This window comes from Aquarana catesbeiana, linkage group LG12 (genome assembly GCF_042186555.1).
Source record: "Aquarana catesbeiana isolate 2022-GZ linkage group LG12, ASM4218655v1, whole genome shotgun sequence".
Classification (NCBI taxonomy): domain Eukaryota; kingdom Metazoa; phylum Chordata; class Amphibia; order Anura; family Ranidae; genus Aquarana; species Aquarana catesbeiana.
The window spans coordinates 237,886,511-237,905,453 of NC_133335.1; the positions used below are offsets into that span (position 1 = coordinate 237,886,511).

Consider the following 18,943-nt stretch of genomic DNA (forward strand, 5'->3'; position numbering starts at 1 on the left):
TGGGCAGGGGGCAGGCCATTTTTTATTGGTAAGGAGCAGAAGGATATCACACATACATAATATAATAAAGTGAGTATAAATAACGCCTATACAGAGGCTCAACCCTCGGTACAAAAAGGGATAACAGGAGCATCAACAATATACTGTAGGCTATCTCCAAAATATGGTAAGAGTGGTACATCAATCAACGAGTGGTAGAGAGATAGTCCCTAAAGCAGTAGCCCAGATAGCAAGCAATTGCGCTGCAAGTTTGAAAATGACTTGCTAAGCTATTGCTAGACTCGCCAGGCTTCACAAGTTTGTTGCACAATTGCAGCAAGTCCGCATTGCATGCAGGGCCGTCTTTCACACAGGGCAAAAGGGGCAGCTGTCCTGGGCCCAGTCATTGTTGTGGGGCCCAAAGCAGCTGCCCCTTGAGCCCGCACTGCCCACAAATAAGTTGATAAGTGGATTTGGGAGGGCACAAGAAGATGTTTGACCAGGGTCCTATCAATATTAAAGACGGCCCTGATTGCATGCCTCCAGATCAACTTTCTTTGCAAACATTCTGCAAGTCTGCTGCAGGTTTTTTGTTCAGTTATGTTGTGCGATAGTCCTCCCACCGCAGGGGGCCACTGTGGCCGAATTGTCATGCTGTAGACTTGTAGAGCTCTTGCTGTAGGCTCACCACTGCAATTTTGCTCTTGCTGGAGACTTGCCATGCAAATTTGCTATAAATTGGAAAAGTGTCAACTAGAACTTGTGCTTAAAGTGCTCTGCAAGTGTACAAGTTGCCAGTGAAAATGTGCAGCGTTAACAGTTTAATCATTCACCTGGGGTGGCATATATTTCAATAAGTATCAGGACCGTACCCATGGATGAGAATCAATGGTCGAACCACCCTCAGACCGGATTCCGGTCTGAGTTTAATTACTAGATTTTCTGGACAACACCAGCAGGTACGGGATCTTTTACAGAAACATTGGTATCTACTGATGAGGGATCCCAATGTATCTAAACACATAAAAGATCACCCAGAAATCACATACAGACGCTCTCGCTCAATTAGGGACCAAATTGTCCATAGTCATTACGCCCTCCCCTCCAAAAACAACACCAACGTCAAGGGGACCAGACCCTGTCATAAGTGTGACTTTTGTAGGTATATCCACGCATCACGTAACATCGCTCTCCCTAATGGACAAGTCTATAATCCCAATTTTCTGGCCACCTGCCAATCCATTGACGTGGTCTATCTAATGATATGTGAGTGCAATGCTTTTTACGTGGGGAAAACTAAACGTCCTTTTTTCCATCGAATTAGAGACCACGTCTCTTTGGTCACTAAGAAAAAGATGGAGACCCCCATTAGCCGCCATATAGGTCTTTGCCATCAATTTGATGATAAAAAAATGCATTTTTTTGCTCTTGAATATGTCCCCCCAAACAGGGGCGGACTGACAACTCATGGGGCCCCCGGGCAATAGAAGATCATGGGGCCCCCTGTGTCTCCGCCCACATGCAAGCCGCACCTACACAAAGCCCCACTTACATGGGGCACACAGTAAGGCACATCACATGGCACACAGCAGAGCACGGGGCACATCATGGGGCACAGGGCATACAGTAGGGCACATCACAGGACACATAATGGGGCACCCAGCAGGGTTTATTATGCTGTACACATCAGGGCACATTATTGAGCACAGCATGGTGCATCACAGAGGGTACAGGGCACATCAGTGGGTACACAGCGGGGCACATCACAGAGCACATCAGGAGATACACAGCAGGGAGCGTGCCGCACATCACAGGGCATGTGGCAAATAGTAGGGCACACAGCAGGGCACACAGTAGGGCACATCCTTGGGAACAGGACACAGGCGGTACACATCAGGGCACACATCCCAGGGCATGGGGCACACAGTAGAGCACATTACAGGGCACACAGTAGAGCACAACAGGCGGTACACAGCAGGGCACATCACAAGGCACATCACAGGGCAAGGGGCACAGAGTAGGGCACATAAGGGGGTACACTAGCAGGGCACATCACAGGCCATGGGGCACGCAGTAGGGCAAATAGCAGGGCACAAACCAAAACACAGGGCACACAGTACAGCACTGGGATCCTCCAGACTTAACACAGTGTCTTTCAGGGTAGCCATCAGGGGGAAGGCGACACAGTGGGGGTGGAGGACACAGGGAGACACCATGGGGGGGGGGGGGTTGGAGGGCACAGGGGGACACTGTAGGTGGGTGGAGGGCACAGGGGGACACTGTGTGAGTGGCACAGGGAGACACCATGGGGGGGATAGAAGACACAGGGGGACACTGTGCGGGGTGAAGGGCAAAGGGGGATACTGTGGGGAGGTGGAGGGCACAGGGGGACACTGTGGGGAGGTGGGGGGCACAGGGGGACACTGTGGGGGGGTGGAGGGCACTGTGGGGGGGGAGGTGGAGGGCACAGGGGGGCACTGTGGGGAGGTGGGGGGCACAGGGGGACACTGTGGGGAGGTGGAGGGCACAGGGGGACACTGTGGGGAGGTGGAGGGCACAGGGGGACACTGGGGGGGGGGGTGGAGGGCACTGTGGGGAGGTGGGGGGCACAGGGGGACACTGTGGGGGGGGGTGGAGGGCACAGGGGGGCACTGTGGGGAGGGGGGAGGTGGAGGGCACAGGGGGGCACTGTGGGGGGCACAGGGGGACACTGTGGGGAGGTGGGGGCACAGGGAGACACTGTGGGGGGGTGGAGAGCACAGGGAGCACTGTGGGGGGGTGGAGGGCACAGGGGGACACTGTGGGGGGGTGGAGGGCACAGGGGGGCACTGTGGGGAGGTGGAGTGCACAGGGGGGCACTGTGGGGAGGTGGAGGGCACAGGGGGACACTGTGGGGAGGTGGGGGGGCACAGGGGGACACTGTGGGGAGGTGAGGGCACAGGGGGGCACTGTGGGGAGGGGGGAAGTGGGGGGCACTGTGGGGAGGTGGGGGGCACATGGGGACACTGTGGGGAGGTGGGGGGGCACTGTGGGGAGGTGAGGGCACAGGGGGACACTGTGGGGAGGTGGAGGGCACAGGGGGGCACTGTGGGGAGGGGGGAGGGGGGGCACTGTGGGGAGGTGGGGGGGCACATGGGGACACTGTGGGGAGGTGGGGCACTGTGGGGAGGTGGGGGGCACAGGGGGACACTGTGGGGAGGTGGGGGGGCATAGGGGATCACTGTGGGGAGGTGGGGGGCACAGGGGGTCACTGTGGGGAGGTTGGGGTCACTGTGGGGAGGTGGGGGGCACAGGGGGACACTGTGGGGAGCACAGGGGGACACTGTGGGGAGCACAGGGGGACACTGTGGGGGGCACAGGGGGACACTGTGGGGGGCACAGGGGGACACTGTGGGGAGGTGGGGGGCACAGGGGGACACTGTAGGGAGGTGGGGGGTACAGGGGGACACTGTGGGGAGGTGGAGGGAACTGTGGGGAGCACAGGGGGGCACTGTGGGGAGGTGGGGGCACAGGGGGTCACTGTGGGGAGGTGGGGGGCACAGGGGGACACTGTGGGAGGTGGGGGTCACTGTGGGGAGGTGGGGGGCACAGGGGGACACTGTGGGGAGGTGGGGGGCACAGGGGGTCACTGTGGGGGGTGGAGGGCACAGGGGGGCACTGTGGAGAGGTGGGGGGCACAGGGGGACACTGTGGGGAGGTGGGGGGCACAGGGGGACACTGTGGGGATCACTGTGGGGAGGTGGGGGGCACAGGGGGACACTGTGGGGAGGTGGGGGTCACTGTGGGGAGGTGGGGGGCACAGGGGGTCACTGTGGGGGTGGAGGGCACACAGGGGGGCACTGTGGGGAGGTGGGGGCCACAGGGGGACACTGTGGGGAGGTGTGGGGCACAAGGGGACACTGTGGGGAGGTGGGGGCCACAGGGGGACACTGTGGGGAGGTGGGGGTCACTGTGGGGAGGTGGGGGGCACAGGGGGTCACTGTGGGGGTGGAGGGCACACAGGGGGGCACTGTGGGGAGGTGGGGGGCACAGGGGGACACTGTGGGGAGGTGGGGGCACAGGGGGACACTGTGGGGAACAGGGGGTCACTGTGGGGGTGGAGGGCACACAGGGGGGCACTGTGGGGAGGTGGGGGGCACAGGGGGACACTGTGGGGAGGTGGGGGGCACAGGGGGACACTGTGGGGAGGTGGGGGCACAGGGGGACACTGTGGGGAGGTGGGGGGCACAGGGGGACACTGTGGGGAGGTGGGGGTCACTGTGGGGAGCACAGGGGGTCACTGTGGGGGTGGAGGGCACACAGGGGGGCACTGTGGGGAGGTGAGGGGCACAGGAGGACACTGTGGGGAGGTGGGGGGCACAGGGGGACACTGTGGGGAGGTGGGGGTCACTGTGGGGAGGTGGGGGTCACTGTGGGGAGGTGGGGGGCACAGGGGGTCACTGTGGGGGTGGAGGGTACACAGGGGGGCACTGTGGGGAGGTGAGGGGCACAGGGGGACACTGTGGGGAGGTGGGGGGCACGGGGGGACACTGTGGGGAGGTGGGGGGCACAGGGGGACACTGTGGGGAGGTGGGGGGCACAGGGGGACACTGTGGGGAGGTGGGGGGCACTGTGGGGAGGTGGGGGGCACAGGGGGTCACTGTGGGGGTGGAGGGCACACAGGGGGGCACTGTGGGGAGGTGAGGGGCACAGGGGGACACTGTGGGGAGGTGGGGGCACACTGTGGGGAGGTGGGGGGCACAGGGGGACACTGTGGGGAGGTGGGGGCACAGGGGGACACTGTGGGTGGGAAGCTGTGCAGCAACTTTCTAATAGCAGCACGTGGTACAAGCTGCTGCACTTTCCTTCCTAGATGCAGAGTAGCGCGGGAAGCGGCTGTATACAGACCTCTCGTGATGCGCTCCTCCTCCTCCTCGCCGGCCCCTCCTCTTTTCTGTCCGTCCGAGGTGATGACAGATACAAGCACCTGGGGTGGACGGGAGGGAAGGAGGGGCCGGCGGGGAGGAGGAGGAGCGCATCACGAGGTGTTCTGTATACACTGCAGTCTCAGCAGTGAGCAGGGACCCGATCAGCCCGTCAATCACAGCTAGCTTACGGGTAGATCGGGTCCCGACTCCCAAAGTGGAAGCTGCCATGGGGCCCCCTACTGGCCACGGGCCCTCGGTCAGCGTCCGAACTGCCCGATGGTCAGTCCGCCCCTGCCCCCAAATGAAAGAGGTGGAGACTACGATAGGATCCTGCTGCAACGAGAGACCAGGTGGATCTTTGTCTTAAATGCCCTCAAATACCCTGGGTTAAATGATGTCCTAAGCTTTAAGCCTTTTCTTTAATTATTAAATCAATTTAATTTTTTTTTTTTTTTTTACCACCATTTACCCTACACCTAAACATGCTGTGATTAAATATTATTATTCGACATTGATTATATATCTATTATATATTTTTTTTATGACAGTCACTACCTAACTTTTGTCCCCTTTGCCTTTCCAGCCCTCTCTCCACTGCTTGTGGTATGTACGGACACCCGGGGCACTCAGCGGTATGGTCTCTAATCAATATTCCAACTGCTTTGTGTCCTCCTCATGAGGACCGCCGTATGGCTCAGGCTCCCCAGCTCCACTATTTTCCAGTCTTTTTTCATTTTCCCTCGAGGATTGGGTGGGCATCACTGTCCTCCCTTTGTGTATCTCCGAGGGCGCCTTTTTTTGTGCCTGACTTCGGGCACCGGACTTTCCAAAATGGCCGCTGGTCAATGAACGCTCGAGCGTCACTGACGTGGCCGCCATTTTGCCGGTCTGGATGCGTGTGCATGCTCGTCTGGTCCGCAGCGTGACGGTGAGTCAGACGCCGTCACGTTGGAGAGGGATATAAAGTGGGGTTTCCCCCGCCACCCTCTGTCATTCCCCTCTGACGCCAGGCAGACAACGCTGCGGTCCCTCTGGTGGACCACCTCAGTGTCCTTCTCTGCAAACTATGTTTCTTACAAGTAAGTTTCCTACTCCGCTCTGTTCATGGATTAGCTATCAGCTTTGCTTCTGCTCATCATTATTACTACTTCTACTGAAGAAAATATATTTGTTCACTTTTTAATTCTATAGGTCCCCAGCTATAGGAAATATAGCGACTCCTTATGCTATTTGACCCGCAGGATCCATATGGGGTCATAATCACATCTTGCTAAGTTGCGCTTGCTTCCCGCTGTGTTTAAGGAACCCTTTACCAAGAGGCTATTTGCTTTTAACCATGATTCTACTCACCTGAAGAGGTATTTGCAACCAATTATTTTTATCCTTTACTATTCCAGGGTGGTTCACTACGAGTATTTTTGCAATACCCACTCCTTGATGCTTACTTTTTGACATTTTATGCATTTGATTCCTTCTCTTTTCACAGAGAGTTTCATCTACTCTACATATTGAGATCTTCATGACCCCTCTCTGCATACCTTGCCAGGGAGTCTGGGCTGGAGGGCATAACCTATTTGTGCACTATTTCGAGTTTCAAATACACATCTACAGTTACCTCCAGTTTTTACGATACTGGTAAGGTGGATGGCTTGTGGTGTTTTTTTTTTTTTTTCAATTACAATATCATTACTATTATTATTATTTTCATTATTATTCTTTGTTATAATTCCGCTGACAAATTATGTAGCGATATTTATACCTTGCAATGATCCTAAAACATGTATTGTATTGATGTATACTAGTATACCAATTGAATTTAATATGGTTGTTATATATATCTTTGGACATGAATATTTATGGTTTATCCCTCACTCCATATTTGATCAGATGCCACATTATATCTCCTGAAGAAGCTTAAGAAAGCGAAACATGTCGAGAAAGTGGTATCAAGCTCTGTATCATATTTTTATCAAAATTGTTCTGTAAACATTTATCAGTGTTTTGTCTCATGTCTGTCTTTTTTAAAGATTTATTAATAAAATATATTTCTTTACTTTATAAATTTTCATTTAGCTTATCGAGCACCGTTAAAGTCCTTTGGCCTCTTTGTGGCCTCAAGTCCCCTCTCTTTTCATATTTCAATAAGCCCCCGTCCACAGATCACGTTACCTACCACCACACGCTTGTGGGGAAGAGACCCTTGTCCTCTCAACATTGGAATAAGCTGCTTTGTTAATGCAGGTGTTTGGAAGCTGGCACTGGGTCATGGTAAAGGGCCTCTGACGTAGGCTCTTTACCATGTAATCAGCTGTGTCCAATCACAGCTCCTCACAGCGTAAACAGGAAGAGCCGTTTATCGGCTTTTCCTCCCCTCGCACTGATAGACACGAGTAGAGGAGAGACGATCGGCTGCTCTCCTGACAGGGGGGTCTGCGCTGATTGATTATCAGCACAGACCCCCCAGGATGCTCACTCGTGCCCACCAGGGATGCCCACCAGGGATACCCAACCAGGACCACCAGGTATGCTCACACATGACCACCAGGGTTGCCAATCAGTGCCCATTTGAGGTGCCCATTAGAGATGCCAATCAGTGCACATCAGTAATGCCTGCCAGTGCCTCCTCATCAGTGCTGCCTATCAGAGCTATCTATCAGTGCCACCTATCAGTGCCCATCAGTGCCACCTATCAGTGTCCATCAATGCTGCATATAAGTGCCCATCAGTTTCACCTATAAGTGCCCATCAGTGTCACCTATCAGTGCCACCTATGAGTGCCCAACAGTGCCGCCTATCAATGCCCATCAGTGCTGCATATCAGTGCCACCTATCAGTGCCCATCAATGCTGCACATTAGTGCCTTATCATCAGTGCTCATCAGTGCCACCTCATTAGTGCCACCCCCATAAGTGCCTATCAGTGCCACCTTATCAGTGCCCGTCATTGGGGCGGAGGAAGCTGTCCCCGTGGGGAGAAGACAGTGATTATTTCTAGTGGCTATGCCAGCTGCTAGGAATAATTGCATGTAAAATGCATCAGACTGGTTGTACCCACATTCAGCCTGCCCATACATAGTTCGAATCTTGACTGTTTCCTGCTGAACCAGCCTAGATTTGAACCGTCTATGGCTTAAGTGTCAATGACTTCCATGCCCTTGTGATTGTTTTATTGCCATAATAATGTGGGTGATAAGTGTTCACTGAGGCAGGCCATTTTTACTTATGAACAAATGCAACTGAAGAACTTGTTACAACATAAAAGTTAAAAGAAAAAGAGCAGCATGATAAAACTTCTGTTTGACCTTATTGGAAAGTTCTTCAGTCCAGTCTTCCTTTTCCTTAACGCAACCATTTCTAAGAACACGCAGAAACATCTGCACCAAAATATTTGTATTATTCTTGAAAAACAACAGAGTTTTGTGCTGGCTCGCCGCAGACAGCCCACCAACCTGGAGTGTCTGCAGTGTTAACTATTATTAAACTTCTTGCTGAGAGCAGGGACGTAGAACTTCCTGTTAAGACTTGAGGAACCTGTTGTTGCGTACTGTGGTTACACCTCGGCCTCTGCACTGCACCGGGTGTGGTGTTATCAAAGCACATCCTCAACCCTGCAATTCCAGGACACACAAGAGCTCCCACTGTGCTTTTTCTGCCTCCAGAAAAATAGAAAACCACAAAAAAGAAAAAATATCAAGGCACAGGGAACCAAATAAAAGCACATTACTGTTGAGGCTATCTTGTTTGTACAAAACTGTCTGTAAACAGAAACTGCTGAGGGTTTCTGCTAAATTTAATCTTGAGGATCAACACTTTTGCAGTGCATGACCATCTGTGTGGTATGAAGGCCAGAATCATGGAGGACCCGATAAGTGAAATGATCTATCTAGACAGCTTTTTATTCTTCATCGGTTAACAGATCCTAGTTCCTAGCCCCGAAGATGTTTACAATCGAATGTTCCTGCTACAGACATACACATGTACACACACAGTAGGGCTAATGTTGGGTGATGGCCAAATACAATACCAGCGTATACTGATGGTGTGGGAAGAGACCCAGAGAACCTGGGGAAAACCAATGCAAACAAGGAAAGACATATACGCTCCATGGAGACAGGGTTGAGTTTCATTTTTTTTTATACACAAACAAAAGTGTTGAGTCACATGACCCATTCACATTTTTGCTTGTCCATATCTTTCCACTGAAGCAACATGAGAGTTGATGGTAGGGGTGAACACCAGAATTAGGAGACTTCTTGTCCATTGCTGGTGGGTGTATCAATTACTCTATGTTGATCTTGTACCGTTTCTATCCCCCTTCCCCGAACAACATAGACAGTCAATACCTTCCTAGGCTTCCGAAATTTGTTAGATTCGGCCATCACTGCAGCTTGTGACATCTGCTGACTTATTACGCTGCTGTTGTCGGGAAAACCAACAGAACGGTCCATAGAACTATGTACAGAATTATGAGTGTGCAAATGAGCATGCATGTTTGAATTGACTTTGGCATCTAGTGGCCTATTTAAAGCACTGGAAGATCATTTTTGAGTGGTTGTCAGCTCCTATGCCCCGTAAAAATACCCTGCTTGTTCCTGTCATATATCTGGCTAGTCTTCTGACTACACCTGGTCTTGATCCCTCAGGTACCTGACCTCTGGCTTGCTATTCGACTCGGCACCTTGCTTATCCCTTTGGCTCATCTTCTGCCTGTATGATACTGACCTTAGCATGGCTCCTGTTTACGCTTTCGTCTTCTGAATCTGTACCTCTGCTGCCCACCTGTAGCCTGCCTGACTTGTCTTCTGGCTATGCCTGATCTTGATCCCTCAGGTATCTGACCTCTGCCTTGCTTCTTGACTTGGCACCTTAGTCATCCCTTTGGCTTATCTTCTGCCCCTAAGATACTGACCTCGGTCTGGCTCCTGTTTACGCTTTCGTCTTATGAATCTGTACCTCCAGTGCCCGCCTGTTGCCAACCTCTGCCTGTCTGGCCACGTTCCTGCCTCCTAATTCTGCAAATCCTGTGATGACATCCAACACAAGTTCCTGTTCTTCAGCCTTTACATCATCGTAAGATCTGCTGGTCAGGACTTACTACAGGCCCCCCATGCCACTCTTTGTCCTGTCCTCCCCTGTCATCAATCCCCAGGGACAAACAGGACAGGAGGTGCAAGAGAAACCTCTCTCATCAGTTCAGGCCTCAACAGTTGGTCTCAAATGTGTACGTCTGGGTACCTTAAAGGTCTATGTCAGTTGACTTTTGTTAATGACTGAGCTACTTTTCTCCCCATACCATTCAATGGTAATAAAAAAGCAGCCTAAGGGTCCTTTCACATGGGCTTGTCTGCCCGGTGGACTCTGCTTGCTCAGTGGGGAATCGATCCGCTGATCCCCGCTGAGCAGGCGAATGACAGGTCGGTCTCCGCTCACTGTGCAGAGACAGACCTGTCAGAGTACCACCTTTCTGTTTTCATTCGATCCTATCCGATCCAATTCGCCAGACAGATGGAAAATAGGGTCTCCATCTGTCTGGATTTCACGGACAGAATCAGATCGGAGAGCAGCGGGTGCCCGTGGACATGTCACCGCTGACATCCACCGCTCCATAGGAGTGAATAGAGCGTCCGATCAGGTCCGCCTGAAAAACTGACAGGAAAGCCCGTGTGAAAGGGGCCTATAGCATGTTTATGCAGCTCAGGGTGGGGCCAAATGACTATCAGAAGGAGGTCAACTGCACTTATCAATGAACTTGGAACTAAACTCAATGCAAGCACAATGCACCTGAAAGTACACAGCATTTGCCTATCAACACAAGCCCAAAATTCATTGACACAGACCCTAACTATCTTGCCAGTGAGTCCATGAAGAGAACTGAAAAAGATACAATTGAACCACCTTCATAATGGAAACGGGTATCCTCCCACTCAACCCTATAAACCAGGCTAATTCTAATCTGAATGAACAGCGTGTGCTGAAAGTTTGTGGTCTTGTATCAATTTACCTTACAGATTACCAACATCTGTGAGTTTCGTCCTTGCAGGGCTTTGCACATTTAAAACATCGGTACATCTTCTTCCAGGCAGTCCACACTAATGTCAGCTTTACAGATTGAATCCTGGCAAAGTAATTGGATTTCCTGAGTAATTTGTGAATAACACAGAATGCTCATTTAAATGGAATTGCGGTTTCAGTAGCCTGAAGTCAACAAGACATACAGACAGATTCGGGAAGTTTCACCAAATTTAAAACACAGTTCCACTTTTGATGGTTTGAAGTTTTTACATGCTTTTTTTTCCTGATTTGACCTTTTCTCTGAAAAAAATAGTCTGCACATTCCCAATTTGTCCTTACATATACCTCCCAACCTCTATAGATGGGAACAGAGGGACACCACTAAGTACAGAATATTCAGGCAATCATGCAGACCAAGACAAAGTAAAGAGCGAGAATGGTCACCTAAACCCAACAGAGCTTTATTTTGACCTCTACTTTTCCTTTATATTAGTGTTTAAAGAATACCAACACAAATATGTCAAGGATGGATATAAAGTTTACATCTTCCAACTTTCTGAAATTAGAAAAAGGGATACATTATAGGACAAAGTATGCAGGCAATGAACACAACCTTCCCAGGCCCTCCCAGTTATGCCAACCACAAAGTTTAAATGCAAAGAGTGTTTTTTTTCACCACTCATTTTTCTTCATACTGGCTATTTAAAATAACAAATTATATAATATTGAGTTTGGATTGGTAATGCACTTTTTATATACTGTAATTTTGGCAGTTAACTACTGTATCATTTCAAAGAGCTCCATATGTATGTCCAACTATTATGATTATTATTATTATGCAATATTTATATATCTTCAACACTTTGCACAACACTTTACAATATAAAGGGAGACAGTGCAGTTACAATACAATAAAATACAAGAGGGTTAAGAGGGCCCTGCTTGTGGGGAGGTGCAGCATGGGGTGGCGGCAGTAAACACTCTGACTGCAGATCCAACAATTCACAACAAAACGGTGGGAAGGCACCCCCGACTGGGAACACTCACAGAATATAACAGCAGTGTGTAGTAGAGCAGGTCTCAGATTTGCCAACAGCGTCTGTCTTAAGGAGTGGAATGTGGCCTGGCCGGTCCATACCCAAATGGGGAAATTCCCAGGAAGGATGGTGTGTCCCTATCCTTTCTCTACTCGTCTGGAACCTCTCCCTGCCGCTAATCACAGTTCCTGTCAGATGGATGACCTGTCCCTACACTGCCCACATGTGAACTGCATGCCAAAACTGTGAGCCAGGGTCTTAAATAGACTTTGCCTGACCCAAGATGGCCACCAGGGTCACATGGGGTGGGAGCATCCAACCAGATAGCTCCCCCAGTGACCCAAGAAACCATGTTCCTCTTGACTTCCTCTCCCCCTGCACTGCTCCTGCAGTTGAGCGCCACCTGCAGTGGTGAAAAAAGACTGCACTTTCCTACATGCTCATAAGAAAGGGTGGTGCAAGTGGTACAAAAGGTAATACCTGTAGGAGGTGAGCTGATGGAAGAATTAAAAGTTCAGTTGTTAGGTGGAGGTGGGATAGGCTACTCTGAGGAGATGTGTTTTTCAGGGATCACATAAAGGTGGCCAGAGTAGGATATAGCTGAACAGATTGAGGTAGAGCGTTCCAGAGGATAGGAGAGGCTCTGGAGAAGTCCTGAAGATGAGCTTGCGAGGAGGAGACAAGAGAGCTATAGAGCAGGAGGAACAGAGAGAACAATTCAGGTGATATTTGGAGACAAGATTGGTGATGTAGCTCGGGGCAGAGTTGTGAAAGGCTTTTGTATGTTGTTGTTAGTATTTTTAATTTAATTTGCTGGAAATCAGAAGCCAGTGGAAGGGATTGGCAGAGAGAGGTGGCAGACACTGAGCGGTTGGTAAGGTAGATGGGTCTGGCAGCAGCATTCATGATAGACTGAAGGGGGGATAGCCTGCGTAGAGGTAGGCCTAAGACAGCCTTTTCCAACCAGGGTGCCCAGGCACCCTGGGGTGCCTTGAGGTTTCTTCAGGGGTGCCCTTGGCAAAATGCCAAAAAATTGCTCCAAAATTGTATACAAGCCAGCAGATGGATGAAGCTTGCCTTTTAGTTACACAAAGCCACAGGTTTTCATTGTGCACCATTACGACCTTCTAGCCACCAGCGTCTTAACAACCTATGACCCTCCCCTGCTCCTCTCTGTCAGCGTTGGGGGGATCATATTAGCTGAGTGATGGAGAAAATCTGAGGGAGAAGAGAAACATTGGAATACTATTCAGTACCAGTGTGCAAAAGTGTAATGGATATGGAAGAATAAATCACCTCTAACGTTGGATGTCCTATGTGTGTGGATGTTGATGTATTCTGTAAAAACTATTAGAATTGTTTTTTTTACATTTTAGAATAGGGTGCTTCTAGATTGTCCATCATTTTAGAAGCTGCCTTGAGATTGTCCATAATTTTAGAGGGTGCCTTGAGATTGTTCATAATTTTAGAGGGTGCCTTGAGATTGTCCATAATTTTAGAGGGTGCCTTGAGATTGTCCATAATTTTAGAGGGTGCCTTGAGATTGTCCATAATTTTAAAAGGTGTCTTGAGATTGTCCATAATTTTAGAGGGTGCCTTGAGATTGTCCATAATTTTAGAGGGTGCCCTGAGATTGTCCATAATTTTAGAGGGTGCCTTGAGATTGTCCATAATTTTAGAGGGTGCCTTGAGACTGTCCATAATTTTAAAAGGTGCCTTGAGATTGTCCATAATTTTAGAGGGTGCCTTGAGATTGTCCATAATTTTAGAGGGTGCCTTGAGATTGTCCATAATTTTAGAGGGTGCCTTGAGATTGTCCATCATTTTAAAAGGTGTCTTGAGATTGTCTATAATTTTAGAGGGTGCCTTGAGATTGTCTATAATTTTAGAGGGTGCCTTGAGATTGTCCATCATTTTAGAGGGTTCTTTGAGATTGTCCATCATTTTAGAGGGTGCCTTGAGATTGTCCATTATTTTAGAGGGTGCCTTGAGATTGTCCATAATTTTAGAGTGTGCTTTGAGATTGTCCATAATTTTAGAGGGTTCCTTGAGATTGTGCATAATTTTAGAGGGTGCTTTGAGATTGTCCATAATTTTAGAGGGTGCCTTGAGATTGTCCATAATTTTAGAGGGTGCCTTGAGATTGTCCATCATTTTAGAGGGTGCTTTGAGATTGTCCATCATTTTAGAGGCTGCCTTGAGATTGTCCATAATTTTAAAAGGTGCCTTGAGATTGTCCATCATTTTAGAGGGTGCCTTGAGATTGACCATAATTTTAGAGGGTGCCTTGAGATTGTCCATAATTTTAAAAGGTGTCTTGAGATTGTATATAAATTTAAAAAGGTGCCTTGACTGAAAAAAGGTTGAGAAACACTAGCCTAAGAGAAGGGAGTTGCAATAGGGAGTCAACTGAGGAGAGAAGGACAGAAAAATGTGGCTCTATAAAGAACAGTTGTTTATAATAAGTAACAGTTGGGTACAATAAAGCTTTAGTGCAGTATAAAAACCTTAAGCAGTTAAATAGTGCATTTATATGTACAGATCTCTATATCAGAGCTAAAAGAGAGACATCTGAGGAGGGAAAAGGGAACAGAGAGATTTGGTTCCAAATAAGGGAGAGTTGAGAGCTGTGTCAAAATAGTTCACAACATGTCCGCTTCCTGGACATGGCCACAACAGGTGTGTTTTAGGGTGTGGATAATATCGGAAACGTTGGTTCATGTATCTGGACATGTGGGCTACACTTTCCGTTTACTGCGTGAAACCCACCAGCTTGAGGAATGTTAGGCTGGTGGAATGGTTGTAAATCTGTTAATTTGGAGCACTGCATCTTGTTTATCAGACACAGGGTGGTCCAGAGCAACTAATGCACTCCCCAATCCAAACACAGCCGTTGAGATGCCGGCTGCCTAGGTTACCTCAGAAAGACATCTGACATTTGACACAGAATGGGAAGCTGAGGAATGTCAGGAATTCTGTGACTCAACAGTGAGATTTATTATAGCCGATCTGCCCCGTAGAGAACACTTAATTCAACATTGTTAGCTTGGATGTGGTACATTTCTTGGGAGATTAAAAGCTTACATTTGTTGTCAAACCATATTGAGAGGACATAGGAGCCATTTTGCACTGGAATTCATTTTTTTTAACGGATTGGCAGATAAGCGCCGTTCCCTTTAAAGTAAATCTGTGCGCCCATAAAGGTAACAAACTAACAACAGTACTCCTTAATGGGAAGCACTACATAGTGCCTGGTGGTACCTGTACTAGGAAGTAAATCATCCCTTATACAGAGGCATAAAGCTCCATAAAAGACATGGATGAGTGAGTTTGGAGTGGAGGAACTTGACTGGCCTGCACAGAGTCCTGACCTCAACCCGATAGAACACCTTTGGGATGAATTAGAGAGCAGACTGCGAGCCAGGCCTTCTCGTCCAACATCAGTGCCTGACCTCACAAATGCGTTCTGGAAGAATGGTCAAACATTCCCATAGACACACTCCTAAACCTTGTGGACGGCCTTCCCAGAAGAGGCAAAGCCGTTATCGCTGCAAAGGGTGGGCCAACTCAATATTGAACCCTACGGACTAAGACCGGGATGCCATTAAAGTTCATGTGCGTGTAAAGGCAGGCGTCCCAATACTTTTGGTAATATAGTGTATGTCTAATAAAATCTAATTTCTTCATAAATTTAGGCCAAAATGTATTCTGTACATGTCTTTGGTAAAAAAAAAAAAAAAAATCACAATAAGCCTATATTAACTGGTTTGTGTGAAGTTTATAGTGTCCACAAACTATGGTATATGTATTTGAAAATTGATCAGTCCTGATGTACTCATTTCTTGAGGCCCTAAAACGCCAGGACAGTACAAGTACCCCACAAATGTCCCCTTTATGGAAAGTAGACAATCCAAGGTATTTGGTAAGAGGCATGGTGAGTTTCTTAAAGTTGTAATTTTTTGGTCACAATTTTTCTGAAAATGAAGAAAATCAATAACATTTTTTCACAATTTTTTTTCTACATATTGTCACCAGTGCAGTACAGCGTCATCATATGACTAGTGCGGCGGTGCTCAGGGATACTGACTAATGACAGTATGTGGAAAAAAAAAAAGAAAAAAAAATTTTATTAAATTTTTTAAACATTTTTAATTTTTTTTAAACATTTTTTAATGTCTTCAGAGTAGTTCATTGTCACCATAGTGACACTCTGCTACTCTGGGGGGGGAAGTGATTGTGGATTTGTTCTTTTTTTTTTTACACTGCTATTCCTTATAAATTGATGACCACTATATAAGCAATAGCTGTAGTTGTCATGAATGGGTTTCCCACTCATGAACAGCTTGCTTTTAATTGTGATCTGTGATTGGCAAAGCTAATCACATGGTACAGGTAGCCAGGTACCATGTGATTGCTTTGGGCCAATCACAGATCACAACAGAAGGCAACAGTGGCAGCTGGTGCATAATTTTCTTGGGGGGGGGCACCCCCCCAGCCAAACAGCCAACCCACCCCTACCCCCCCTGCGATCGATTGATTGCCGCTCCACCCCCCGGTGCTGGATCCCCACATTGGTCACCCGCCAGGCCCCCTGCCAGCTCCGTACTTACCCCATCCAGGTCGTGGCTTTGGCGACCTCTCCCCTGTGTCTCCTCTCGAGTCCCAGCGGTCGGTTCCCGGCCAATCAGGACTTGTGGCAAATCGGGTCTTAGGACTCCCAGCAGCCAATCGGGTCTTCCTGATTGGACAGGAGGAGAAACTTGAAGACATTAGCGATTATACATTTGCTAATGTCACACAACTGGGTGGGCTCAGGGTGCAGTGCTCTGCACCCTGAGTCCATCCTTTTTGAAACCAATTAGAGCCTCAGGCTCTAATCATGTGCTTCTAAAAAAAAAACAATGGAATCCAAGCGTCCGGCACCCTGCATGTAGATTAGGGGAGGGGCGCATGGATTAGAGGGGCCATGCATGAGCGGCCGCCATTGGTAGGCAAGCTGTTTATGTCCCACTGTTTTTGTTATAAAATCGGCACACTCAATTTCTTTGAAAACATTTTTCGGCACACTGTGCTCAAAAGGTTGGCTACCCCTGGACCATATCATAACAGATTGTATTCTCCCAGAGGGTTGGGCGGGGGAAGCCGCCAGAAGAAGACAGTGATTATTGCTACCGTGTTTCCCCGAAAATAAGCCCGGGTCTTATATTAATTTTGGCAACAAAAGACCCAGTAGGGCTTATTTTCGGGGTAGGGCTTGACATGTGCCGTCTTCTCTCCCCATCTCCCTCCTTGCCTGTCAGGCAAATGGAACTGAGTAAAAGTGGGTGTAAAAAAATCTCAAAATGCACCGTATTACACAATGCAAACCGCGCATTTCTCTGCAATCTATCTGCGATAAACCCCTGATCCTCTCTTCCCGCACTGACCTTCATTTTCTGGTGCTGTCCAGGGCACTTTCCAAACATTGCAGAGGGAGGGGGCCCCTAGATCCCCCACTGGCAGAAGAGGCGAAGAAGAGATCAGCGGGGATCAGCTGAGTGTCGCTCGGTGCTTCGTTGGCCCGCCGGAGCTCCCTTCCATGTTCTGAGCACTGCAGAGGGGGAGGCCAAGATCCCCCGCTGACAGCTGGGAGAAGAGGAGGAGAGCAGCGGGGGATAAGCTGAGCACCGAGCGGCTCCGCACAGGAGGCATTAATCCAACATAGATCATAGGAACATACGGTACACAGTTCACACTATATAACACTGCAATAAAGTGCATTTTAGGATTTTACAACCCTTTTAAACTAGGGCTTATTTTCGGGGTAGGGCTTATATTGCAGCCCTCCCCAAAAATCACAGTAGGGCTTATTTTCGGGGTAGGTCTTATTTTCGGTGTAGCGGCTACACCAGCTGCTAGCGATAATCGTATGTAAAATCTGGCAGGCTGGCCGTACCCAAGTTCATCGATCGATCAACTTGGATGCATTCAGATGCCCATACGTGGTTCGAATCTCAGCAGGAACCGGCCGAGATTTGAACCGTCCATGGCCGGCCAAAGACCTGTCTTGGAACAGGTCCATCAGACCTCACTGGATCCCCCTTTCCAGAAAGACATGGCGGTGCTCATATAGTCCTGCAGACTTCATGAAAATGAAATATTCCCTCTTCATCGTATCCCGGCTTTGTTGGAACCTTTAAGCCATGACAGATGGTTTTCTTCCTTTTCCACCGGCTGACAAATTTATCTGCTAAGGTCATTATCACACGTCTTTTCCGTTAGCTTGTGGAGGTAGCTACGAAAAGCCATTACCCACCAAACGGACTTGTGATGTGAAAATGCTTTGCCAGGTTTTATTCCGACCTGCAGGAATAAGATTGTCTCACCTCATCACTCTGGAAAGCCAACGTGTATATTACGGAGAAAGAGGGAAACGTTAGATGCTAACATTCCAGCCAATATTGGTTTATAAAGAAAAACTAAAAAGCAAGGCTGTACTTACCTGTGGTGAGGTCATCTTCACAACTAATGAGATTCCCCTAAGTGGTTTACAGAGCAGGTTTTGGTCATTTTTCTGCATTGTTGACCCTCTCACCCCTCAAGCAATGAAGGTCTCCAAAGACAATGCATCGAATGAAGCATTTCTGGCTCATCCCATGTCTGTAGGGCAGCACGTGACAGCACTAAACAAGCGATTATACCAAACAAAGCAATCAGACAGGTTACAAGAATCTTGAATGTTTGCTATTTGTTTACCCAGCACCATCACAGCCCATGACTCTCCCTCTTCCATTGCCTACAGCAGGAGCAGGTAAAGTGCTTCTATTTGGTGCAGAAGCTGACCCAATAAATCCGGTGCACGCACACCCCAATCATTTACCGAAGTTTATGGCCAGCTGTAATCATAGCACCGTCCGATCCTTCAGTCTCCCCTCCCCCAGTGATCAGACTGTACATTGTAACTTTGTAGAAGGAGGAGGAGAAGGAGGAGGAAGCATTTCCTTAGTCTCCCCTCCCTCAGTGAGCAGAC

The 18,943-nt window shown here is 48.9% G+C and overlaps 1 protein-coding gene across 2 annotated transcripts in view; it reads right to left on the reverse strand.

The window, feature by feature from the left end:
- Positions 1-18,545, reverse strand: part of LOC141114380 (uncharacterized) — a 34,832-nt gene extending 16,287 nt beyond the window's left edge. Inside the window, exons 1-2 of one of the 2 annotated variants that reach the window (XM_073608022.1) lie at positions 18,416-18,539; positions 13,253-14,343 (exon numbers count right to left, since the gene is read on the reverse strand). In XM_073608022.1, coding sequence (XP_073464123.1) covers positions 13,300-14,235 — 936 coding nt within the window. In that variant the 5' untranslated portion in view covers positions 14,236-14,343; positions 18,416-18,539 and the 3' untranslated portion in view covers positions 13,253-13,299. Of the gene's footprint in view, positions 1-13,252; positions 14,344-18,415 lie in introns of those variants that run through there. The other variant, XR_012236903.1, reaches the window with a different exon arrangement.
- Between the last annotated feature and the right edge of the window lie 398 nt (positions 18,546-18,943).